At 36.6% G+C, this 27193-nt stretch overlaps 2 protein-coding genes across 3 annotated transcripts; one reads left to right on the forward strand and one right to left on the reverse strand.

Annotated features, from left to right (window-relative positions):
* Nucleotides 1–536: 536 nt before the first annotated feature.
* LOC147070679 (salivary endonuclease-like) lies at nucleotides 537–26330 on the forward strand. 2 transcript variants are annotated; one of them, XM_085949123.1, is made up of 7 exons: nucleotides 537–888; nucleotides 7263–7447; nucleotides 10250–10550; nucleotides 12562–12821; nucleotides 14180–14339; nucleotides 20032–20486; nucleotides 25703–26330. In XM_085949123.1, the coding sequence occupies exons 1-6, from the start codon at nucleotides 825–827 to the stop codon at nucleotides 20052–20054; spliced, it is 993 nt and encodes a 330-aa protein (XP_085805249.1). In that variant the 5' UTR covers nucleotides 537–824; the 3' UTR covers nucleotides 20055–20486; nucleotides 25703–26330. The 2 variants fall into 2 exon arrangements, with proteins under 2 accessions (XP_085805249.1, XP_085805248.1); XM_085949122.1 differs by having other exon boundaries at nucleotides 681–888; nucleotides 20036–20486; nucleotides 25703–25841.
* On the reverse strand, nucleotides 25699–26254 carry LOC147070680 (uncharacterized). Its single transcript, XM_085949228.1, has one exon. It carries the CDS (start codon nucleotides 26251–26253, stop codon nucleotides 25699–25701), a length of 555 nt encoding a protein of 184 aa, XP_085805354.1. The 5' UTR covers nucleotide 26254.
* Nucleotides 26331–27193: the final 863 nt, after the last annotated feature.

The raw sequence follows: 27193 nt of genomic DNA on the forward strand, positions 1-27193 counted from the left end.
GCCAAATCGTCTTAGACCCTGTACATGCGCTATGATAATGAGTCATACCACCGCCATCTTTAGATTAATAAAGCCTGAGCATAACTTTTTGCGCAAGCAACGAGTGGTCCACTGCCATACTATTTATTTAAAACGTACTTGCAAGCAGAGTTTGGTGTTCTATAATGACTGAAGAGTATAAATAAGTTATTAGTTATTGTCGTTTAGAATCGACTATCACATTGACAAACGTCCTAGTGTATTATGATAAATTATTATACACAGAAGTTTACTTACTTTGATCGTCACTTCCAATTATTAATAACACAAAACCACTAAATCAGATGAACTCCAAGGTCTCCAAGATACAAAAGAAATCTGAAACTAAGAATACTCCGACAAGTGAACACGACATACGCGTCAGTATGAGCACTCTATAGACAATGACAGGCAATAACAGGTCATCCATAGACAACGGGATGGGCGAAAATTAGGACCAGTCGTGTAATGTATCGGCTTCCTTCTTCAGTGGGCAATGGTCATACAAAATATGAGATGATATTATTCAGCTGGTGTTGCATTGGGTCACTCTCCGTTGCATTGCGTTGCAAGTTGGGTCACTCTGCCCAATAGATAATTAATAATATTATGTATAACAGTGTACATAATTAAATTATTATTTCACCATAGGACGAGCGAGTAATGTTTTAATTGAGATAAGGTTAATTTAGCAAATAGTCTACATATACATATTAATTATTATCGTCATAATGATTTGACTTCTCATTCGTGCAGTGCCTCAAAATCTTTCACGTGTCAAAGACTCCAGTGTTTTTATTTCAAAGATGTGGAATTTTGTTATTTGTGTTTTTGTTTTATTTCTGATACCAGAATTAATACTTGCCCAAGGTAAGCAACTGACTATCTTATCGTTTTCGGGTGAGCCGTAGGTTGCCCATTGTCCGATATGTGTCTCTATTTGTGAACGATGAAGATTTCTTAGACTGAACCAGGGAACACGAATTAAGGCTATACTTACCTCCGTTGAGGCATGGTCTAAAAAGATCGTGGCTAGGCGATGCGCGGATTGCGGGTCGCGGGTGCAAATGACGCATGCCGAACGAAATATAATTTGTCATTATAAATCCAACATGCGTCCATTTAATGTTCTGTTAATTGTTCTATTAGTAACAATAATAATATATTCATTGATTCAGATCCAGTGACTGCAATCATATAAGAAAGGATAAGTATATGCTCAGAATATCAGTCCTATGTGACAGACATTTCTTTTACCATGGGAAAAAACTCGACTACAAATCGCAGTTCTCAGTTCCCAATGAATACGACAAAATATTCATCAGAATCATCACCGCCTTGCGCTACAAAGAATTTTCCAGGGTTTACGCAAGGCGGTTTCATAGGCCCTGGCCGAATTCAAATTAGCAATACCCGATGCGGGTAGAATAATAGTTTTCAATAAGGCATATTCTCTCAGCCGGCACAATTTTCATTTGACTAGCATCAAGTAGAGTAGTATGCGTGCCAAAGTCCTTAAGAAATCTCGATAGTTAATGCGAGGTATCCATAAAGGTATCTAGAAAAAAAATATATATATATATTCATTGACATGTTTTCTTTTTCAAGTAAATGGGTAACGTTTTTAGTGATCTTTACACGATTTAAGAATTAATACCCCCATCGCCATCACGAAACAAATTGAAGTATTCACATCTTGACGTTCGCTCTCAGAATGCCAGCGAGTCCAAAATTTCGTCGCGCCTATAGTTGAAAATTATTTGCCGTTTCACTGATGTGTCGTATGGGAACTGAAATAGGTACCTCACTTGTACGTATGCCGTTCGCCCTATCACACTTCACTGTGAAATGCTGTATCGGAAATATATGTCCGTATTTGAAAGGCCGTCCAACCTCTATGGGTCGTATAATACTGACATAAAATGCATGTCTAAATAAAACACGGTTCTTGTCGGTTTACACTTTACAGGAAGCCAGCAGCAAACAAATTTTGAAAATAGCCGATCTACTGGATTACTTCTTAGGGTTAGGTTAGCTTTTCATTCTTGAATTCATGAATTTTGGCAAAATCAGCTATGAAAATTGAATTAATGTTCATATGGAATCTAATAAAATTGGAGACCGTATATCATACGGTCATCTCTTTCCGATAAGAAAACTCACGGCGAACTGTGCCACAGTGAAATGTTTTACGTACAATTTACATGTAACCGAAATACCTAACGGGTGTGGAGTAACAGGCAACCGATCTCGAGTGTAAAAGAATATGGGATAAACTTAAACACGTGTCAAGAATACGTCATTTTAACCTTGTCCTTTGTTCTGACAACTGCTCTCGGTTTATGCACTGACGCTCATTCAATATTGGTATATTTGAAGGTTGCAACACACACTATTGCACTCTGTAATGTGAATTTAATTTTCATAGGACACTCACACATTCAAAACCCTGCTTCAATTGTAGTGTATTGGGGTATAGCCAATCGGAATTCTATTTATAAACCTGTTCTGTGGACTGAACACATTGAAATGGTTTTAGGCGTGTTTGGCAATTTGTACATATGGATTTGACTGTATAAAGGTTCACTGTGAGTTTTTGTATCGGGAATAGATGGCCGTATATTATTGAGATCAAATTAATGTCTAAATAAAACACTTCAAAATACGTATAAAAACCTCCGGAATACGGAAGAAAATAGGTATGTAAGTAAATTAGAAATACAATCATATCGTATATATGTACTTATGTATATACAATTCTGGTAGGTCCTCGTAACAAGTCTAATTAATGTTCTTGTTGAATCTAATAAAATTGGAACATCTGTCTGTAATACTCAACAAACAATGCACTATTTTTTGATCTCATTGCTTTGCCCTTTCGGTATGTCAGCTCATGGTGAAGTGTTCTACGGCGATATGTAACACGTCATGGCCCCCACAAAGGGGGGCTGACAGGTCTCTAACCTGGAGGCCCGACGTGGCGGGTCTACCAGTTAAGTGAACCAAAAAACCACAAATTTGCTCTTATAGTCCAAAAAGTCACTTTCCTTAATGGTTATTATCATTTAAAAATATGTGGCTGTCCAATGTAATTTGAAGTGATATGATTATTGACATACCTACTTAATTAAATGATAATTCACGTGTAGAATTTTATAAACTGTCTCCTAACTTACAAAATGGCTTTTTATCCAATTGCATGTTACTTGGCTACCACAAAAGGAAGTCGCGATCAGTGCTTCATAATATATATTGCCGACAACTCACAACAAAATCATTATAAATATACGGAATACCCTTAATCATTGGTTTCAGTGGAAACCACTTGGGGAACACTACTGTAGAAAATCACACTGCCCTTGACCTTAACGATAGGTAGACATAAATATCTGACGAAGCATCTGAAAAAAAATGACACTCACTTTTTTGTCGGGTCTGCCGAATGGCATAATCTGTTCTAACGCCATTACAATAAAGGTGATATTGCTTTAAATTCCTGATGCTTTTTGTCGGGTCTGCCGAATGGTTTGGTTCGAACGGGTTCGCTCAAATGAACATTGACACTAAAAACACTGTTCTAACGCCGTTACAATAAAGGTCATATTGCTATAAATTCCCGATGCGTGATATCGCATAATGGAAATTGCGTGACGTCTACCTATACATGTGCAAATGTCGCTATGCGCGAATTTACTTGCTAGCTACTGTATTGAGTGCGTTGTCCATTAATAATATCATTGGTGGGGGCCATGTAATACGTACAATAGTTATTATGACGTATATTACCTACTATCAAGAGCCGAAAGGCTGCATACGTAGGCTATATTTTTTCGCAATGAAAATTATGGTTTTACTCCAGTTCAAATGGAACTTAATGCAGATACAGGTAACGTGCCAGAGAGGCGTGGGAAAATGAATATTTTCTTGGCTTCGCAGCCTCAATGTCCAAGACGTTGGTGGTCCGGTAAAACTGTCCTAGGATAGAGAGAACTGTACTGCAATTTGGTCACCAACATTCGATAGAAGATGGCAGCAAAATAAAAAGATGACAAATATGCGTACTATCATATTAGCGAAAATTTAATATTTTTTTATCCAGTTTTTATAAAAATATGTAATGTAATAAATTAACAAAATATGGCAACACTGACTTGTTCAGTGTAGTAGTTTTTCAACATTTTCGATTTTAAAAACATACTAAATAATTACAAGACAAAAATAACTTTCTATATACTTACAACGTTTTAAAATTTTCTGTTGAATTATTATGCTCAATATGCTCAAACTTGTAGTTGATATAAAGTAAATAAAAAACAAACAAAATATATAGAATACTGAAATGTCAATTTGACATTTCATTTTGATTTCCATAGTAACGCACATATATATTAATAATTTAGTTGCTAGGACCACCCTCTTTTACTTTTTCGGATTTTTCTGAAATAACTTTCCATACAAAACAGAATTAACTGAAAATGAATTCAATTCTACTTAAAAATGGCTAAAAGTATTAAAAATAATGCATTGGCATCGTGTTCTGATATATTCTAAAAGTTTCCAATGTCTAGCTAGTCGGGAAGTTAGTTAAAAATCGATTGAAAGATTTGTACTGGACAAACAACCACCGGACAAACAAGTATACGAGCTAATAAAAACGTTGTAAAATAGTTCTTGTGCGTAGGTACTTGATAAGTAAGGCTGGAAATAAAAAGCCACAAAAAAACAACCAACACATCTCGCAGTACCCTTGTTGATAAGATACTCGTATTTTTTTTACTGCACCCCTAAAAATACAAATAGTGTGATAGGTTTATATTATTGTGGTTAAATCTTGGAATCTACTTATAAGTAGAACCAAAAGGCCACCCCGTATTATTTTTAAGGTTCAAATACATTATGATCACGTTATGTGCTGTCACGTGCTATCAAATTAACCTGCCGCTACGGAGAAATTGGTGTAATGTCGTTTTTCTTGGTATTTAAAATGTTATCAGACTGATGCTCCCATCCCGTAGCACATTTTGAACGTTTAAACAAACATTGTCAGTTAGCAAAATCTGCCGAAATCACCAGAACAACAATGAGGTCACTTGACGCAGACCGCGCTACATCGACACCCGCATAACTCAATGAACGTATTTTATCATTTTCTACATGCCTACACATTTTCGGCTCATGTCAAAATCGCGTGTTCTTTGTTTTTAGTAATTTTGTCTGTGGATTTTCAATTAAATTATTATCTATTATCTACGGTCTGCAGGCTGGGCTATGTTCAAAATATTATCTATGGATGCAATATGGCAAGTAATTGTAACATATGCACACGTATAACTGTTAAAATTAATTGATATTAGCATGAATAATGAATAACAATTCAAAATACAAATACATTAGAGTTGGCACCATCATTGAATTTATAGAGATAGTGATCATTCAAAATATTCTGCGAAATGACAAAACCATAGACTAAATTAGTCGCCGTACCGGCATGTGACAGTACGTGACGTGATCATAATGTAATTGCACATTGCCGACTCAAGTAGAAATCCGAAATATTCACAACGACTGGCCCTACTTTTTCCGCCCCTCCCGTTGTTGTCTATGGATGACCTGTCATTGCCTGTCATTGTTCTATAGAGCAGCGGTCCCCAACCGGTGGTCCGCAGAGTAATTTGAATATATTGCAAATTATTAATTGCACCATTAGTCTCAAAATTTCACGTAAAGTTATTACCAAAGTCTACAAAAATATTTCAGTGTTAAAAATGGATACAAGCAAAGTAAGTACACTTTGTTAGTGCCGCAGGAAAAAAATGTTGACTCAATACGAAATCTGCACTAAACATCGTGTTATTAGCATTGTTACCTTAATTCGCCACTCCGAAACAACGCACGACCTCTCACTTACATGGAAATTATAATATGATCCACTGCAGCTACCTTCATTTCTCTCAGATCTTGAATCAATGCGAACATCTCAATATTATCTTCCAGAAAGTATTTTTGATGATATGAGAAAGTACTCTTAAAAAACAATTTTATTTCGTGAGATTAAGTATTTAAAAGTCGTGAATCAGCGGATTATATTCTGAAATTAATATTTATATACGGAGCACAGTTTGAATACCACAACTTTACACCATGATGATAAGGTTAATTAATGGTGTCAAAGATCAACACAATAAATATGTTATCTTCAGTTTTATTTTGTTTATTTTTATAATGCGAATGTTTGGAAATACCCAGTAGCTAATTTCCTTGAAGCATGAGAGGATACCGGTATCGATATGATACCGATACCAGCGCATCTATTCTATACACAAGGCTGCTATCGGCGGATATCGGCGGCTATCGAGGGTAGTTTATTATATTTATGTATTAAAGTATTATTCAATTCAATTTATTAATTTTTAACATATTATGGACATTACAAATTATAAGTTTAAGACGTTCACAACATGACATTTAGAAACAAAGAAATATAAAACAGTATTACATACAAAAAGAGATAGATCAGTAAAGAGATAGATAGTAAGTTAGTAAACAGTAGTAATTACAAAAATATAAATTAGATAGGTACAAGGAAGTACGCCGGATGAGTTAAGCAGACCCTATTTTAAGAATTTATAAAACAACGTCCATCTATACTCATCCTCACGTAGGTGGAATATATCAACACCCGAAGCAATTTCGTCGAACATAGTTATCGCCCTCCCAATTGGCATTACCAGTGGCAGGTTGGTTCTGCACCTTGGGAGAATAATAATTGAGAATTATAATTGTTACAATAAGCTAACCGTCTGAACTGTCAAATAGTGATATGTTTTAACAGCACCTCTCTTGGCTGTGTTAACTTTTAGAGCAAGATAGACAGTTTGACAGTCTAGACGGCTAACTTATTGTAACAATTATAATACCTCAATACATAAACACGATAAACTACCCTCGATAGCCGCCGATAGCAGCCTTGTGTATAGAATAGATGCGCTTGTATCTATATTTTTTCTTTCGGTATGACGGATACAGATTTTACATGAAAACAAATGGAGATTTCCATCACAATACACCATAATAATGGGTCGATTTGGCTCTTCTCTGCTTAACTTATAACTTATTCTATCAATTTACAGCTGCTCCGTTAATTTTCTTACGAAACACTGGTTGAGGCTTGTTTTCAGAGGGTGCACAAAATTTTAGTATCAATATGTTCGGAGTGTTGTAATAAATTTATTATCTTTCTGTAGGTCCGTGTAAGGTCAAACTAGGTGACCTCTCTGAAAAAATACCAGTTTACGAGTTGGACAACGGAGAGCTGGTGGCCAATCAGGGTGAAGAACTGAACTTCGTCTACAATCAAAATGTCTACGCCATATGTAGAGGAATAAATAACAGCATCATATCTGGACGCGATGATGGTGGAACTGCTCAGGTATATGCCGAATTGAAAGTCAACTGTATATTAAGGCTATACCTCAGTTGAGGCATGGTCTAAAAAGATCGTGGCTAGGAGATGCGCGGATTGCGGGTCGCGGGTGCAAATGACGCATGCCGAACGAAATATAATTTGTCATATAAATCCAACATGCGTCCATTTAATGTTCTGTTTATCGGCGCAATTTTCATGGGAATTGCCGGTTACGCCTCCAGCATTTGGCATTCTCGAGTAAACTCCTTAACTCTCGTGAGACGCGCACTATTTGCGCTGATCTCGCTTACCAAAGCCTACCGCACAACTTCTACTGACGCGCTTGCCGTACTCGCGGGGGTGCTACCCCTCGATCTGCACGTCCAAGTCAGAGGATCGATCACCCTCCTCTTGAGGGGGATCAGCACAATACTCGCCGGTGTCCATCTGACACCACCGCAGAGATCCGAGGACGTTCCTTACAGGAAGACTGTAAGTGACATTGTGTACAAGACCGCATTTGCGGCATGGCAGGCGAGGTGGACCGCCTCCCCCAAGGGGCGGCACACTTACCGTTTTTTTCCAGACGTATTCTGCAGGCACCAAACTAGAAGACTCCAACCTTCGCACTGGATTAGCCAGTTCCTCACCGGCCATGGCAACTTCGCCGCCAGACTCCACGAGTTTGGCTTGATAGTAGATGGGCCGGGTTGTACCTGTGGGCATGACCACCAAGATGTTGAACACATCCTCTGGGATTGCCCGCTTATGGAATTCGAACGAGCGGAGCTGTTTGCCAGGGTCCGTCCTCACACGGGCCCAATTGGTCATGGAGATCTGGTAGCAACCGAGGCCAACTTTGCGGCATTTGAGAAATTTGCAGCGTCGTATGGGGAGCGGGATAGTCCCGACTCTTCTGTAGACTCATCCATTTCAATTCGTGACACTCAGTATGCGGGTACACAAAGCGCTTAACGTCAGCGGACAGCAGAGCCAGTCCAAAAACAAACATTTTCTTTCTTAACTTTCTTCTTTCAGCACTACGGTGCATGGTTGCAGCATCAGTCCCGTGCGGCTCCGTCTCGGGACGGAATGAGCACTTAAAATCACTTCTTTCAGACACGTTTAAAGCGTCATAGAAAGCGGCCGTGCATATCCACGGTTGTGCATATATGACGGGTGGTGGTGGGCACTTTAACGTATGTTCTATTAGTAACAATAATAATATGTTCATTGACATGTTTTCTTTTTCAAGTAAATGTGTAATGTTTTTAGTCATCTTTACATGATTTAAGAATTAATACCCCCGTCGCTATCACAAAACAAATTTACGTATTCATACCTCGACTTTCGCTCTCAGAATGCCAGCGAGTCCAAAATTTCGTCGCGCCTATAGTTGAAAATTATTTGCCGTTTCACTGATGTATCGTCTCAATGTTGTCTACTTGATGTTTCAAATCCTAATGTTACGTATATTTCTTCACGCATTTTATTCCTATATACGGAAGTCCAAATGGCAATCGTCCAGTTATCTTTAGCGCCTCCCCAAAATCGTCTTATTTCCTTTTCCGTACGGTTTGTAATCTCAGGCCGAATTATTATCAATCTCGGGTTACCTATCTTAGAACCAATGTGTCTCAAACCCAAATTATTCGAAAATGAGTTTAGTGAGATTACAGATTTTATACTAAACTGGGTATCATATCTTTGAGAGCCGAGTCATTTTTTAACTGTAATTAACTGTATTGTCCCCTGGGTTTCGAGATATTTGGAACCTCACTACTTTGAAGACGATGGCTTAGATCGCTCATTGCTTGAATGATAAAAATAGGTGAGTGCCGTTCAATCGACTATTTGAGACAGCAAATACACGTAAAATCCAAAGAGATAATTTTGGATACTCTTGAGTAGGGAATCCAATCCCGAGCCAAAATCTTGATCCCGGGATTTCGGGATTACAATTTGACGATCCCGGTGATTCCGGGACTAGTCCCAGATTGGCATTTTTTTCAATAGTTAATATTAAATTTTTATATATACAAATAACGTTGATAAAATCGGTCAAAAATAAATCTAGTATAATTTATACTATTAAGACATTTATTGTTAATATTGTGTACGTTCAATCTTGGAAATACATAGGTTTAATGGAGTAAATAATATTGTAATATAAATAATAATGTGAAAGTAAAACAGTTTTATTTATTGATGAAAAGATAACAAATACAGACACAAATTCAATTAAAATAAAAAATAACCTATTGTGTTGACAATAAATACAATATAAAAAATAAAGATTAAAGTAAGTAATTAAAACATTATTCTGAATGATATGATGATACTGATCTAATATTGGTACCCAGGCAGCCTTTGATTTTTTGTTGTTTCGTCATATTTTCAAATTTCAATTGTTATTATTGTAAAAGGAGAGATAATAAAACGTTTATATTAATGAAAAATGCATTAAAAATCATGGAGGAATCACTTTGTTAAAAGTCCGAAGCATAGTTTTTTTCAATCTTTCTCATTTTTATTAATTTATGTGAAAAAATAAAATGAATTGGCAAGACATGGGTAATAAATCAAGCTTCATTCAAACTCAGTTTATTTCTATTGTAGTAGTATGTTATTAAAAGTATTTTTTATGTTATATTTTCATTTTTATTTTATTTTCCGTAAAAATTGATAAAAAAATCAATTCCGAAAGTTTCGGGATTACGTTTATCAATCCCGGGATTCATAGGTATCGAAAATAGCTCGGGATCCCGGGATTGGCATCCCTACCCATAACTGACTTGTATCAAAAAATCTAATAACCGTTTTCAGATTTTGAAATGTGTCGGCGGGGTTCAATTTTCTTGTGATAAGAAGTGGATCCGAAGTGGGAATGTCAATTTCGGAGATGTAGAGTGCAAAACTCAACCCCCACCCCTCATCGAGACAAAGGACAACGATTGTGGTGGACAGAATTCTCCACACACCACCGTCGACGTAAGCGTTCAAGGATCGAGACCTCATTTATTAATGAGGTCCTGCTTTGACAGAAATACTTTCAGGGTATTGTACACCGCTCATCAACTTACTTCTCAGATTAAAAATATTCAACGTTCGACAAGATATTTTATAAGTAAGCGCTTCAATTATATTTCTTATGACCAGATAAATAGACGTTAAGTTAACCTAACTGTCAATAGTTACACGTAGGGATTGCAATACCGAATGAAAATGCCAATACCGGTTTTTCGGTATTTCTTAAACATTAAAAAAACGGAAGTAGGTGCTTATCAATAAATATAGCTATTAAAATCTTTTTAAAATATTATTTTATAGCAAAAACCTACATACCTACTGTGACACCCTTGTATGGTCTCCATTTGGGGATGTCTTTGTGTATCTTGAGAGGCCCGAATCGGTATCGAAGCCAACAAATAGTAACGGCTGGTTGCGAAAATAATGTTTAATATCTGTCTAATAAATATCTGACGCCCACGGTGGCCGCGCGGCACAAGCGTTGGACTATCATGCCGTGGGTCCCAGGTTCGAATCCTGGGTCTGGCAAGTACACATATTGTTTTTCAATGTGTGTGTGAGTCAGGGTATGGACCTAATAGGTTGAGCAAGTGGCTGACATCCATTTCTCGTAAAAACAAAATCTGTTAATACAAACCTCTACTCTGTGGAGGCCCATATGATCCTATTAGGATCGGATATGGTCGAAAATAAAATAAATAATAAATATCTGACCGGCAACATTGTCAAAAAAAAAATAGGTATGGCAACGCCGCATTTTGTGCACAGCTCGCAAGTGTGACGGTTTTTTTTGGCGGGGAGAAGCTTCCTTGACAGCACGCATAAAACACTGCTCGCGCGCGCTACGCATATTTCGTCATCCAAAAAAATTAATTATATAAAATGTAGTAATCTAGTATATATTATCATCAAATAAACTCGTCGTTTCCGAAACAATTCCGGTGTGTTAGTTATCTACCTCCAAACCCTAAAATGCAGACGATAAAAAAGAATACTAAAAATAAAAGTGACAGTTTGTTTTCACATACAAAATGGAGGGAAGTGATACTACATTAATTTATTATGTTGACATTTAAAAATATGTATTGATCATAATTGTAGAACTAGTGATTTTTTACAAATAATTTGAATAAGTATATTGATAATTTTAAATAAAGCCCTCAAAAGTTCATCAAGTGTAAATAGGTCCGGCTACAGGAAAGCTTTTTAAATTCAACGCTTGTCAGTCATCAATAATTATAGAAAAATTAAAGATTTTTGTCACGGATGTTTTCTATTTCGAAATAATATAATAATTCATCGCGACAATTACTTAAGTACTTATATAAAATATATTTGATGAAATTTATTTTATTATCTTTTCATCTGTGTTGGTTTCAATTATATTTGCATTTTAGCACCACATAACTTATAATTCATTTTCAAAAACGTAAACGAGTGTGCTTTCTTAATATCAAAAATTACGGTATTTTGTTTTTCTAAAACCGTTATTTCGGTATTGATAAATACTGGAATACCGGTATTGCATTCCCTAGTTACACGAGAGGTAAATAAAAGCTTAAACGTTGTCGTTGCAATTCACTATCGAAAGTTCTTCCATCTATAAAATTCGTTTATCTATAAAATATCTCAAATTATGCCATTAAACCATTTACATATAATAGAATATTTTTTATCGATTATTGTTTGGTGTAAGCAGGGCTTAATTAATTTAAAAAATAACTAACCATCACGTTAGTAATAAATGTAGGTAAATATTCTTAATTAAACAAAAACAAATAACAGCTATGACTGAAAAAGTGTAAAATATTTTTGTCGGATCGTCCATAGTATACCTAAACTATTTGATTTTAGACAGGGTTTGATTGATTTAATAAAAAAAAAAACCAACACTCTAATTGTAGTAATAGTTCAAAGAAAACAAATATGTAAGACTGACAAAGTTTATTTTTGTCGTATATAACAGCCTACCTCCACCCTTCGCCATTGATATATAGTATAAATTGATCTTCTTTATATATGTTTATAAAAAATGGTTTTTAATGAGGAGTTTTTAATCTTATAGGGTAAAAATTAAAAATAAAACAAAATATAACATTTCATTCCAGCTCACGATATGTTTAAACCTCTCAGAATGGACCAAATATATATAAGACAAACCCAATTCACCACTCTGAACACAATCCTTGGTGGCGTGGCAGGCCAGTATTTAAGGATACGCGATACAGATCGATTACTGGAAAAAGGCCATCTAGCGCCTTTGGCTGACTTCGCTTTATCCCCGATGCAAAAGGCGTCCAACACCCACTTCAACGCTGTCCCCCAATGGGCTAAGTTCAATCGAGGCAACTGGAAAACGCTGGAAATGGTAATATTATTCAATATCGAAAATATACTACATTAGCGTGTAAAGGTGTTCAATATAATATTATCTACCTCCAGCAGGGACATTACCAGTGGGTCTATTCTATACTTATCGACCGCTAAAGTGATAAAGTGATAAATATTATCAAACTAGCACCTAACTTGCTGCTGTTAAAATATCGCACTTATTGCAACAATAAAAACCAACTTCGTGTAATTGTTACAATAAGTGCTAATATTTTGATACAAACCTACCCTAAGTTTGATACAATTTATCACTTTAGTGTTCGATAAGTATAGAATAGACCCACAGGTCATGTTACGTTTGTATAAGCTGGCGATCATTGGGACACTAGCGATAGTATACTAGATAACACTACAACATACCGCGAGCCACTAGATCGAACGAATATAGTAGCACGTAGCGCTCGAAATGGATTTTTTACGAACCTGAGCGTTCGATAATTTTACCATAATACCAACAATTTTATATGTATTTTATAAAAATTGAAATTAGTTTTTCCACGAGACAGCGATAATTTTGGAGATTTTATGAACCGTAACGGCGCTCCGGTGCGTTCCGGTCTATTTCGAGCCCTGGTAATACGGCTACCAGCTCAAAGATTCGCCTTTTAGATAACTGTTTTAGGGCCGTTTCAGACGGGATACCGGTGTCGCGCTCGTATATAGGTAATAAGGAGACCTTTGTATTCGAATAAAGGGGTCAACGCCTGTCCGGTACACTTTTTCGTTGGCTACTACATTCTCAAGCCGCCAATACCCTTGTTTTTATTATTTCAAGGGTATACTGACAGAACGCATTATTTCAGTTTTTGCTGTTTTTCTGTTTTAAATGCCAAAATGTATACAATTTTACGCTCTACGTCCTGTTAAAACGCACAAAGGCATAGGATATAATGGTGAGAAAATAGAAACATTATTAAATCATGTGTTTGCCATAAAGGTTAGTCTTTATAATGTAGAAAAAAAAGTTTTTGAAACATAAAAAAAATTACGTGGGAGATTGCTTTGAAAAAAAAATTAAAGTTCTTTTTGCGATTATCTCAGAACTTGTTTTAATGAGTTAATGCTTTCTGTCAGTATACCCTCGATTTATAACGCGAAATTATGCGTTGATTCATTAGCTCTGGGTCGTTCATAAACATAATACAAAGGCCCCTTTATTCGAATACAAAGGCCTCCTATATTATATACGAGCGCGACACCGGTGTCCCGTCTGAAACAGTTCTTACACACCGTTGGAATATGCACTTGTTAGACTGCCTGGAATAACAACCATTACAATACAATATTCTCTTTTATACTGTATACGCATTAACTCAATTTTAATATTATTTTCAGAACATCCGGAATAAGGTCGTCGCAAATAACATGGTATTGGAAATTTACACCGGGACTTTTGCCACCCTGACGCTTAGTGACCAAAATAATAATTTGCAAGAAATCTATCTCAGCTATAGCCCCAATGGAATTCCAGTGCCACTATGGTTTTATAAGTTAAGTGATTCAATTGGTTTTGGCATGAACTGTGCCAACCAGGGACAAAGAAAAGTATTTTAGCGACTGTAGCAATAAAAAAAAATGCGCTCCTTACGCAATACAAAACTTGTACCTATGCTTAGCGCTCGAAATGGAAAAGATTACGAACCGGAGCGCTCGACAATTTTCTGAAGATATTTAGGAAATTATCAAACTTTATGCGTATTTTATAAAAATAAGTGTGTTAAATGGCTTATCTAGTTCAGACGTTCAACAATTTTTTTCCACGAGACAGAGCGATAATTTTACCGATTTCACGATACGGAACGGCGCTCCGGTGCGTTCCGGTCCATTTCGAGCCCTGCATATGCTACCTATAAATATTCTGTTTATCTGTGTTAAATTTAAATGGATTTGTCTTTTGTACTTTTCCATTCGAGTCGTTTTTTTGAGACCCGGGTTTCGCCTTTCGGCATCTTCAGGCGCAGTGTACACTCACCAAAGGCAAACAGACACTGACAACGTACACCCTTAACTCCAATAAATCAATACAATAAAGTAGGTAAAAACTCCATTACCTACCTATCAGTCAAAGGTTAACAAAAGTAGGTACAACTAACAAATTAGAAATAGTTCAAGTGTCAGTAAAAAACCTTATTAGTAAAAACCCCTGTCTTATTAATAACAATACACTCGATAGCATATTATGTGAAGATGCCGAAAGGCGAAACCCGGGTCGCAAAAAACGACTCGAATGGAATAGTACAAAACACAAAACCATTTGAATTTAAATTCAAAATCCATCAAGTACCTTCGGTCGATAGTATTAATATTATCTGTGTTAGTTAACCCGTAGATTTAAATAATACAGAATACATAACTAATAGCGTGATGAAGAACTATACTTAAGACGAGGCCAAATTACACCAGCAAACTCGCAGACCCAACGATGGTCGTGAGCAATCGTAGACTAAATAGCAACGATTCAGCTATCGACGTAAGTCGTAAACTGAGGCATCATGACCGTTGATCTGATTCCAATTGGATCCAATTAAACCCCACTGCCATAGACCAGGAATTTGAAGCGGAATTTCGTTTTGCCAAGAGAGCTTGTCGCCCAGATGCCAGCCCAAAATACCCGTCTCCACAACTTAAAAAAATATTACTTTGTTGAAGTCAAAGAAAAGTTGAAAAATTATTTTATTGTCATCAAATTATTTGATACCTAACAAAAACGATGGCCGCGTGGCTTAAGCACCGGTCTATAGTGTCGAGGGTCCCAGGTTCGAATCCTGGGTCTGGTAAGTACACATATTGTTTTTCAATTTGTGTATGAGTCAGAGTATGGACTTAATAGGTTGAGCAAATGGCCGACATTCATTTCTCGTAAAAATAAAATCAGTTAATCTCCACTCTGTGGAGGCCCATATGATCCTATTAGGATTGGACATGGTCGAAAGAAGAAAGAACAATAATTATTACTTCCATATTATTAATTTTACCAATTAAATTCTGAATTAGGTACAGTGAAACCCCGATTCGACGATTTTCAAGGGACTCTCGAAAAAAACGATAAATGCGGGATATTAAAAAAAAATTTAAAAAAACTCGTTTATCTCCTGGATTTTTTCGTCGTCTTGAATTTTTTTCAGTTTTTCAGCTAGAGTTCTAGTTTCTTCATGGGGGGTATTTTAGTTGCGACTTATAAAACTTCGTGATACGAGATACGAAGCACACCTGAGCGTCGACCGACCTGTGCAAACAAAGCGACGCGACTGAAAGGTCTGTAATCATCATCATCAGGGGCGCGATAACCCGGTGTGGGTCCTGGCCTCCTCCAACAGCTCCCTCCACCTGTTCCTATCCAGTGTGGCCGCTTTCCAATTTGGTACCCCCAGAATACGGTAGTCACTGGCAGCTCCATCCAACCAGCGAACCGTTGGCCTCCCTCTTCTTCCACGTCCTATTGGATTGCTGGACATCACTCTCTTTGCCGGTTCATTGTCATTCATACGGTGCACATTACCTAGCCATCGCAGTCTCTCAATATTAATTGATTGAACTGCGCTGCAATCTTCATACAGCCCGTAGAGCTCAGCATTATATATTCTCCTCCAATTGGTGCCATCCCTGATCGGTCCATATATACGGCGGAGAATTTTTCTTTCAAAGAAGGGCTCGTTCATTTCGCAGAGTTAATGTCCATGTTTCCGATGCGTAGGTGAGCACTGGCTTTACAAGTGTCTTGTAAAGAGTGCTTTTAGTTCGGCGAGATACTCGTAGTATGCGGGACTTAAAATGTCTTAACAGGCCAAAGTAGCATTTATTCGCAGACATGATTCTCTTGCTGATTTATTCTGTAATATCATTATTTCGAGTTACAAGAGATCCAAGGTATATGTAACTGTCGACCGTATCAAACTTGTATGCACCAATATCTAACTTTGGTGCGACTTCTCGTGGTGTGACATAGACAGGCACGTATTTAGTTTTTGCCTCATTTATTTGTAAACCCATTCTTTTGGCAGAGGCTTCTAGTGCTGTGAATGCCTTTTTCAGTGCCAATTCTGATATGGCAATGATGTCGATATCATCGGGATACGCCAGCAGCTGCACAGGCTTAGTAAATATCGTGTCGTTGCCACGGGCATCAATCTTTGCATCCCGTATCGCATTTTCTAGCGCAATATTGAAAAGAGGCATGCCAGAGCGTCACCTTGCCTGAGGCTATTCAGTGATATAAATGGCTCGGATATTTCAGCTTGAAGCTTCACCCGGCATTGTACTGGTGTCATTGTCATCTCTACAAGTTTAATTATTTTCGTCGGAATTTCAAATTCTCGCATTGCTTCGTATAACCGGTATCGATTAATGCTATCATAAGCTGCCTTAAAATCGATGAACAGGTGATACGTGTTAATATTGAATTCAGTGGTATTTTCTAGAATCTGCCTTAGAGTGAATATTTGAGTAACACAATATGATCTCCCTCGTCGAAAGCCTCCTTGGTAGTGCCCGAGTATTCCTTCTACAATGGGTTCCAGCCGCTGGAATATCAGAATCGACAACAGTTTATATGCAGAGTTAAGGAGTGTCACCCCTCTGTAGTTACTACATTCTAGTTGGTCTCCTTTCTTGTGCAGTGGACAAATCAGCCCATCCTTCCATTCCTCTGGCATCTTTTCTAAAGTCCATACTTGGTGGATTAGACTATGCAAATGTTTGAGCAGGCTTTCTTCCCCACATTTTATTAATTCACTCTGTAGGTTATCTATTCCAGGCGATTTGTTTGTTCTTAACCTTGACATGGCACCTTTTACCTCATTTAATGTCGGTGGTTCTTCGTTATCATCCATGCCACTTTGTACTGATTCCGGGTCATGAGTATTAATGTTAGTGTTGCCGGCATCATTATGGGGGGGCATTTAAATGTTGATCTAAGAAACCCACCCACCGGGCAAGAATACGGTGCTTTTCTGTGAGTATCATGCCATCGTCATCCTTGCACATTGTGATACGAGGCTTGAAACCCTTCCTAACATTATTTATCTTTCTATAGAACAGCCGACTTTCTTGGGCTTTATAGTGTTCTTGGAGTAGGATCATTTCCTTTTTTAAAAAATCACGTTTCTTTTTCTTGTGTAGTTTCTTTTCGTCACGCCGGCGCTTTTTATACTCATCGTCTGATGCCCGTGTTTTCTTCTGTAGCATCATTAAGTAAGCCTCATTCTTTCTCGTAGTGACTTCGCGGCAATCTTCGTCAAACCATTCTGATCGTTCACCTGTTTTTCGGCGTCCCAAGCTATCATTAGTTGAGGATACTATGGCAGTCTTGAACTATTCCCAGTGTTGATTCACCTTTTCATGGTCTCCAACCTCAACATTGTTGCTCAGGTGAGTGTACAAGCTCTCCTGGTACCGAGCCAGTTCTTGCGGAATCTTCAGTTTCTCTGTGTCAAAGGGTTTTGCTCTTGCTCCCATTTCCTTTTTGGTGTTTGAGATCTTTGCTCTAACTTTTCCAAACGCTAGGAAATAGTCTGAGTCTACATTAGCCCCTCTGTATATCCGGACGCTCATTAGATCCGATATGTACCTGTTGTCTATCAAAATATGGTCTATTTGGTTTATTGTGCACCCATCCGGGGATTTCTAAGTTCCCTTATATATATCCTTACGGGGAAACATTGTGCTACCAATAACCATATTTAGTGACGCTGCACAGTTAATTAGTCGGGTACCATTGTCATTACTTTCATTGTGAAGACTATGTTTTCCGACAATGGCAGTGTATATCTCCCCCGTCCTATTTTGGCATTTAGATCACCGAGTACTGTTTTCACATCGTGCTTTGGGCAACTGTTGTACGTGCTTTCTAATGCATCGTAGAAGTCCTCTTTTTCCTCATCCGACTTATCCTCTGTCATGTACACTTATAAATGAGTAATTGAAGAAACTTCCTTTAATTCGCAGTCGCATGATCCTTGGGTTGACTGGTTCGAACCCAATAATTAAATGTTTCACTCGTTTGCTTACGATGAATCCAGTCCCAAAGTGATGTTCACTATCATGGCGGCTATAGATTATAGTGCAGTCTCGTTTCTCCATCACTCCTTGACCTATCCATCGCATCTCCTGTAGGGCCGTAATATCACATTGGTATTTTATAAGTTGTTCTGTAAGGAGTTTAAGTGCTCCTGGTCGATAGAGTGATAATGTATTCCATGTTTCAAATCGTATTTCCTTAAAGCGTTTGCCAGGTTGTCTGAGTTTAGTGTCCGGTTTCCGAGGATGTTGTTGTGGTTTCGTAACAATGTGTTTTTTTACGGGATGAGGTTGTTAGCCCCACGCCCAACCCACTTTTCGGAGGGCCATTTCTTCCTTCTCCGTTAGCCCTGACTACACCTACCACCAGGGTTGACTACCTGATCTTAGGTGTAGTTGCTCAGGTTTCCAGGGTTCACCACGTGGAGGTAGAGGTAGGAATTGAGTAGGAGAGGCTATGCAACACTATCAGGATACAGTATCGTGCGGTACGCATGCACTACCCCGTTAGACCCCCGAAAGGTCTGTAATAGTCTGTAATAATAAACAATTAATTCTAGGAAAGCGAAATGGAAAATATTCCACAAAAACGGTCAATAATGTTTGTGATGGGACGATAGATCGAAGAAAACGATAAATCGGGGAACGGTTAATGCGGGATTATCATTGTTCTAGTGAGTGGTTTGGCGGGACTTTCAAAAATGAACGATCCTTGTGGGAAAACGATTTATGCGAGAACGGTAGATCTGAGTTCCACTGTAGGTATATCTAATATGTAAACGATGGATAGTATCAATGGAGCTCAAATTTATAAAATAATCTTGATAACATGGAATAAAATTACCTGTCATGCGACTCTGTGAAATAACCTCATTAGACAAATTGTTTTTTCTTGAAATATTGTACCTTTCTGATTCAGTTAATTGTCTGGTGACTGGTTCTTGGAACTTTTTCCGTCTCTTAAAACCTGCCGCCCAGGTATTTTGCACCCCTAATATTCCCGCTTGGCGCGCTCCCAATTATTTACCACGTGTTTATGTTATTATGCATATTTCTCTACACTCGAGAATTAAACCATGGCACAGCCTCAACCAGAAGGCAACACACTTACCATTATGTTCGTGTTACTTATATCCTTATACACATGTATTAATTGGTTGTTACTTCCACAGGTAGTACGCGATATAACAACTAACAAGGCCGTCGTATTCCTCGGGTTAAACAACCCTTTCGTTTCTATCGCTGAAGCAAGAACACTAGGCAATGCAACCTGTCAAGACGTCTGCAACTCTCCAAGTTTAAATTTCCTGACTTGTAGGAACGAAGACACCGAAAAGGGATACATCACGTGTTGTAGAGTGGAAGATTTTATCCGAAGGGTCAATGTATTGCCCCATCTTACAGTCTCCGGTCTATTTTAGATTTCGGGTGACGGTAAAGTAACATTACCTACTAAACCAAACCTACCCTAGCCTATGTATATTCCAGTGGCGAAGGGTGGAGGTAGGCTGTTAAGGTCCGACATAAATAGTTTTGTTAGTAGAACGTATATGTTTTCATTGAACTAAGACAGCGGTCTCCAAACTCAATAAGGATGTGAGCTACTTTCAGAAATTGAAATTGTCTGGTGAGCTACTTATACAATATATTCATTCTTTATATATTTTTTATCATCGTCCTTTATTGTACCATACAATATAATATTATTATATTACTTAAAATAAATTAGGACATCGAACTTCTAATAAAACATAAAATGCATGCATACTTTAATTATTTATTTATAAACTAAATAATAATTGAAAAATATCTTGAAATAAGTGTGAGTAAAAGTAAAAATAATTAGTGAAAAAAATGGCATTTACTTTTCTCCCATTATTTTCAATTCTCTGTGAGTACCTTGTCACTCCCATCCGAATGCAATTATCAAGATGTACATCTGTGGAACCACCTTCATAGTGGAAAACGTTGATTCACATAAGTAGGTAGAACAAAACAATGCCTTCATTTTGAGCGCAATTCGAACTAAAATTGGATACTTTTCTGTTGGGACGAAATGCCATACAGATTATACAGTTAAGAGGACGCTCTACAGAATCGGCCTTGAGAATTGAAAATATGATTTTTTTACATGTGGTCCATAATAACTGGTCTACTAGTTAATATAAAAAGGTTGCCGCCAATGTTTGTCTCGATAAACTCCCTACAAGTGAAGCTTGTGAAGTGAAGCTATGGGGTGACCAAAAAATAGTACTTTCTAATAAAATTTATTTTCTAATAAATTTACTAATAACATTTAATGTTACTAAATTCAATATGTTTATCAGTTCTTTGGTGGGAAGTATTGCAACTGATATAATGGATATGATAACTTTTTTGATTATGTGTTGGCCACGATATAAACTTAATAATATATTAATAACTTTTTAACCTGAAATTGTCCGACAACTAAACATACGAAGGATGTTGACATACATATCAACCTACATTTTTATTTCATGTGCTATCCAAAAAACATTACTAATGAATAGTGCTTATTTGTAATGTTTAGGACCTACATATAAAAAATAATAGGTATTGTTTAATTCTAATGCATATTTTTTAAAACGTAGAATTTACTGTCTGCCTATAAAAAGAAAGTGACTTTGTATTGCCTGCGCAACTTCACTTTTATACTAGTGAAACAAGTGGTAGGTAAAGCCAATGGGCGAAATTATATATTATATTAAGAGTGCCTAAAAATATTTATTAACATACAGTCACTAGACACATTATTTTTTTATTAATCCATCCGACTGGCGGGCATATAAAAAATGACTATAAAAATGACTGTCGCTAGAAAAAGTGTCTGACAGGGCTGCCGACGCAATTAATTATATTGTACTTTTTAAATTTAATTTATAATATATTTTATTTAAGTTTTGTGCATCTAATGCCGGGTCCACACTGGCGCAAAACAATGTCGCGCGACAACCTCGATAAATTTTACGATAATTATCATAATGGCTTAAAAATTTTTACGATAATTATCATACTTATCGTAAAATTTAACGAGGTTGCCGGCAACATGTTGCCAATTTGGACCCGGCATAATATCCACTGTGGTTCACGTAGTGGCATGTACCTGTTTTTCTGGGGTCAACTAATTCAAAAAGTAAACACCCATAATAGAATTTTTCCAGTTTTGGTTGCATTATATTCCAACTCATTTCCGATATTATTAATGGAAATTTCTCGGTGTACATAGTAAACAAACCTACGAATAAAAAAAGACAGTAAGGAACACAGTGATTCATCGCAGTAAAAACTGGCAACCAAAATGGATTATATAATATATTCCATCGTATTATTTTCTCGAAATCATAAAGATACTATAATAGTATTTGAGTATCAACCTATGTTCAATTTGAATTGGGTTATAATAATAATATACCCGTAGATATATCAATAGTATGTTTACCACGATATCCACCCAAGTTATCAGTATGTACTTGCACAGGTTTGATTAAAAACTATGATGAAATTAACATTTTACAAATATTATATTATTTTGACAGCCCTGTTTTCTGATCAGCGGACACGTGCAGGTGGTGTTTATCAAATAATAATGTAAGATTGTCCACAATAATAATAATGTAGAAGGTCGACAATAGTAATAATACTAATAATAATGTTTTTTTTTTAAATAAAATCTCCGATGATTAGTGATTTTTGCCAAAAGATCGATTTAAATTAACGTGCGTACAACGCCGAGGTCGATTTCATACTAAATTATATTTGAATACGGAGCTCTTCAGCTGCCCCTTAAGGCAACACTTCTAAGTGATAAATCACATTGAAATTCTATCAATTCCATTTATGATGAAGGGTCATCTTCTTGAAAATTTTCGACGATAGATACAGCAGGATAGTTTTTCATTTCGGAGTCCAATAATAAAATTCGAGAGGCAAATTTATAAATATGATAAAATATTCTACGCGAGCTACCGGTAACTCGCGAGCGACCGTTTGGCGATCACTGAACTAATACTACAATGTGTACATAGTGTTTGTTATTTTTTAAATTTCAATTAAACCCTGCATAATCCAACCCATAGTAGATATACTAGTCAAAAAATATTCGTTTATCTATAAGTATTTTAAATTATGACATTGGATCATATATAATTTTAGATATTTTATAGATAGAATAATAATTAAGCCATGGATGGAGTAGAATTTTTACTTTTTGCGGATGATTTGAAATTATATGCACCAATTCGCAATGAATTGGACTGTTGCATGTTACAGAGAAATCTCTGTTCAATTGAAAGTTGGTCAAAAAATAATAAATTAAAATTTAATACTGACAAATGCTTTCTAGGTCAAGAACTCCGATTAAATACAATTATATTATGTCAAAAAATTCTTTAAAACGTCAATCTGAGGCGAAAGATCTTGGGATAATTTTTGATTCTTCATTATCCTTTCACTCGCATATAACTTCCACGGCTCTACGTGCGATTCATCATGCGACAATCCAAACCATTCAAGAATCCTAATGTATTACGTACACTCTACGTCTCATTAGTGCGTAGCATTCTTGAATATGGGTCGATTATCTGGTGTCCTTATGAGGTTTCCTATAAGCTTATTTTAGAACGCGTCCAGAAGAAATTTCTTCGATGTCTTTATTTTAAAACATTTAACTATTTTCCTTTCGATAATTCGTCAGATGATTATTTTCCGACTGCATTTCTACAAGGCATGCTTACTTTTTACTCTCTTGAATCTCGTCGGTCTCTTCTGCTGTTGAAACACTTTTGCCTGTTATCGCGAGGGATGGTTTCCAATCCTGGTGTCCTAATGAATTTGAATTTCCATGCGCCTGTCAATTACCTACGTGGTCGCAGTCATGATTTATTCTGGATTGGAACCGTTACCTCGTGTCAAGCCTATCAGGCACCATTAGCGAGGGGTGCAAGACAAGTGCAAAAAATCTTAACACCACTGAACATGTATGTACTGAAATATGACTATATTCTAAAACATTAGAGTGAGAGGTTTAAAAAATACTATTTTATGTAATAAAAATACTTTATGCAGTCATTAAATGTTTAAAATAAATAAATATAAAGGATAATAAGGCTTCAAAATTATATGAATAGATTATCTACAACGATTAAGGAATGTCCAAAGTTATGCTCTGAAAATACCATAAAAGCTCTATTTTGACATACGCTGAGAATGTGGGCCGTTAATGAATTCGCGACAAATAAACAAATGAAAATTGACAACAACGATACATACATAACTGTTCCAAATATTTTTGAAATTCTGCAAATAGTGTGTGTCCTAAAAAATGCCTATCAAGCAATAATTATACAGTGCGTGTTATTGTGCGTGCAATAATTAAACATAACACGCACTAATTATAATAAAAAATAATCTATTTTGATGTATTTTTATATTAATCAAAACAGTATAAATAAGGCTATGTTAAATAATTCAAATCCATACACTTACTGTCTGCTTCAGAGAAACAGCAACAAGATGGCTTCAAAAACATTAACTGGTCTCGTATATATTCTCATTGCTGGGCAGGTAAATACCATCTTTTGCTGTGTTAAGTTTATTGTTTAATTCAAATTATGATGTTAATTAAATGTTTGGCTGCTAAATTTGTACTTATATTAAGGGCGGACATGCTCAGCGTATGTCAAAATAGAGCTTTTATTGCATTTTCAAAGCATGATCCTGGACATTCCTTAAACGTTGTAGATAATCTATTTATATAATTTTGAAGCCTTAGTATGCTTTATATTTATTTTAAACATTTGATGACTGCATAAAGTATTTTCATTACATAAAATAGTATTATTTTAAACCTCTCGCTCTAATGTTTTAGAATATAGTCATATTTCAGTACATGCATGTGCAGTGGAGTTAAGAATTTTTACATTTATTAATTTTTAAACGCTTTTATAAAACCATTAGTATAATTTATGTCGACATTATTATAGTGAAATATTTACGATAAAAAATTATATTGATAATCTCTGTGATCCCAAATTTGACAAGAATTAGGCATTTTATTATTCAAAAAATGGGCAAGATTAACACATTTGAAGATAATTCTAAAGACATTAATTATAAGCTATGTCTTTGACCATTCAAGTGTGATAAACATCCTACGAATATTGATTGCTTTATAATAATTATTGACCTAAGAATAAGGTAGTGTTCTTTTGAAATACGCCATTTCTTTTGGCATTCCCGAGTGGTTAAGCAACAACATACGGCCGTAGCCATACATTGACAAACTATAATTTTATTGAAGTAGGGAGTAAAATGATGTTAACGCGATTTTTTTTTAAACGGTTTGTAAAAGTTTATCATATTTATTTATTACGGTATTATAATTATTACGGTAAGTTAGCCGTTTAAACTGTCTATCTCACTCTAAAAGTTATCACAGCCAAGAGAGGTGCTGTTCAGACAGTTCAGAATGTGCCCTGAGAGGGAAGAGATGTTCAAGTCGGTCCAGTCCAACCAGCTGTTAGGCCCATTGGGCCGTCCGACCTGGTCACCACAAAGGCCAATTATCTTGAATTTAATAAATTTATGGCAATTTTGTTTAATAAAATTTATAACGAAAAGGACGATTATAAACCTTATTTCAAAACTACTTATTATTTGCAAAGTACTTATTATAAAACATATTAATACTTTTTACCCGGAGTGGATCTGGAGCAAATATTAAGTCCTGGAGCGGAGCAATTAAAAAAACTGTTAGCTCCAACCCTCTGGTATATTGTAACATAATACTTAATAGGTATATTAATACAACTTGTTAAATTTCAGAGTGCGTATTCGGCATGCATTCCTTGCGGATGTGTTCCGCCATCACCACCCACGTGCGTGTCTCCTCCCTCGCCGCCACCTGTCCTCTGCGCCCCATGTCTACCACTGCCAGCTTGCGCCGTTCCACCACCAGCGCCTCCTCCATCGTGTGTGCCTTGTGCTCCAGCGGCCCCTCCTCCATCATGCGCAGCTCCACCACCAGTAGCATGTGCTCCACCTCCGCCTGCTCCTACCCCATGCGCAGCTCCACCACCAGTGGCATGTGCTCCACCTCCACCAGTTCCTCCCCCATGCGCAGCTCCACCACCAGTGGCATGTGCTCCACCTCCACCTGCCCCTCCCCCATGCGCAGCTCCACCACCAGTGGCATGTGCTCCACCTCCACCTGCCCCTCCCCCATGCGCAGCTTCACCACCAGTGGCATGTGCTCCACCACCACCCCCATCTCCACCATGCGCAGTTCCAGCACCAGTAGCATGTGCTCCACCACCACCCCCACCTCCACCATGTGCCGCACCAGCACCTAAATCATGTGTAGCATGCCAGTGCATCCCATGTGCTGCGTAATTTGCTATCCATCCAGTCCATGAAAACGCATCCATTCTCCTGATGTAAGCCTACGTATTTTAAATAAATAAAATTTGAAAAAAAAAAATGTTGTTTATTTAAACACTCAAATTAATTTAAATTATGTACAGAATCTAGAGCTTGTGATTTCTTGACTTTTTCATTTCTCGAGATAATAAAATTCTCGAATTCAAGAATATTTATTTACTCGAGAATTCGAGATTGGTTAATTGATTTTCCGAGAAATCGATATTATAATCAAATTACTTCTCCCGGCCGATTTTATTGAAATTGTTAAGCATTTTCAAAATTAAAAAAAATCAAAAGTCGAGAGCCTTTTATAGCTCTTCCGACCAAAAAGAAAATCATCGGACAATTTAAGAAATTCTGTTCAGAATCAGTGTCAAAGTTGAGACCCTTTTTTTTTTTGTTCTTCCGGTCAAAGTTTTATTTTAACATCAAAGATATCCGCTAAGAATCAAAATTGAGGAGTTTCAATTTTTTATAACGACGATTTTTTTTAAAATTCGGATTGCGGTTGGTAGCGTTAATTACAACGTTTTTATTAAGTCGTATTCTTATTTGTCCGGTGGTTGTTTATCCAGTACAAATCTTGCAATCGATTGTTAACTAACTTCCCGACTAGCTAGAAATTTGAAAGTTTTAGAATATATCAGAACACGATGCCAATGCATTCTTTTAATACTTGTAGCCATCTTTAAGTAAATTGAATTCATTTTCAGTTAATTCTGTTTTGTATGAAAAGTTATTTTGGAAGAAATCCGTAATCCAAACCATTATTATTGGTTGCTAGGGGTCTGGGGTCCTTGCAACTAAATTATTAATATATACGTGCGTTACTATGGAAATCAATATGAAATGTCAAAATGACATTTCAGTATTATTTCTATCAAGTACAGATTT

Source organism: Rhyacophila brunnea, unplaced genomic scaffold (assembly GCF_057557595.1).
Source record: "Rhyacophila brunnea isolate RB1 unplaced genomic scaffold, BYU_Rbru_1.0 scaffold_21, whole genome shotgun sequence".
In the NCBI taxonomy this organism is placed as follows: domain Eukaryota; kingdom Metazoa; phylum Arthropoda; class Insecta; order Trichoptera; family Rhyacophilidae; genus Rhyacophila; species Rhyacophila brunnea.

Coding starts and splice junctions, on each gene's coding strand:
- LOC147070679 (XM_085949122.1), top strand. CDS start 825: ATGTGGAATTTTGTTATTTGTGTTTTTGTTTTATTTCTGATACCAGAA. Junction 10,551..12,561: donor TTCGACAAGATATTTTATAA/GTAAGCGCTTCA, acceptor ATTTCATTCCAG/CTCACGATATGTTTAAACCT. Junction 12,822..14,179: donor ACTGGAAAACGCTGGAAATG/GTAATATTATTC, acceptor TATTATTTTCAG/AACATCCGGAATAAGGTCGT.
- LOC147070680 (XM_085949228.1), bottom strand. CDS start 26,253: ATGCACTGGCATGCTACACATGATTTAGGTGCTGGTGCGGCACATGGT.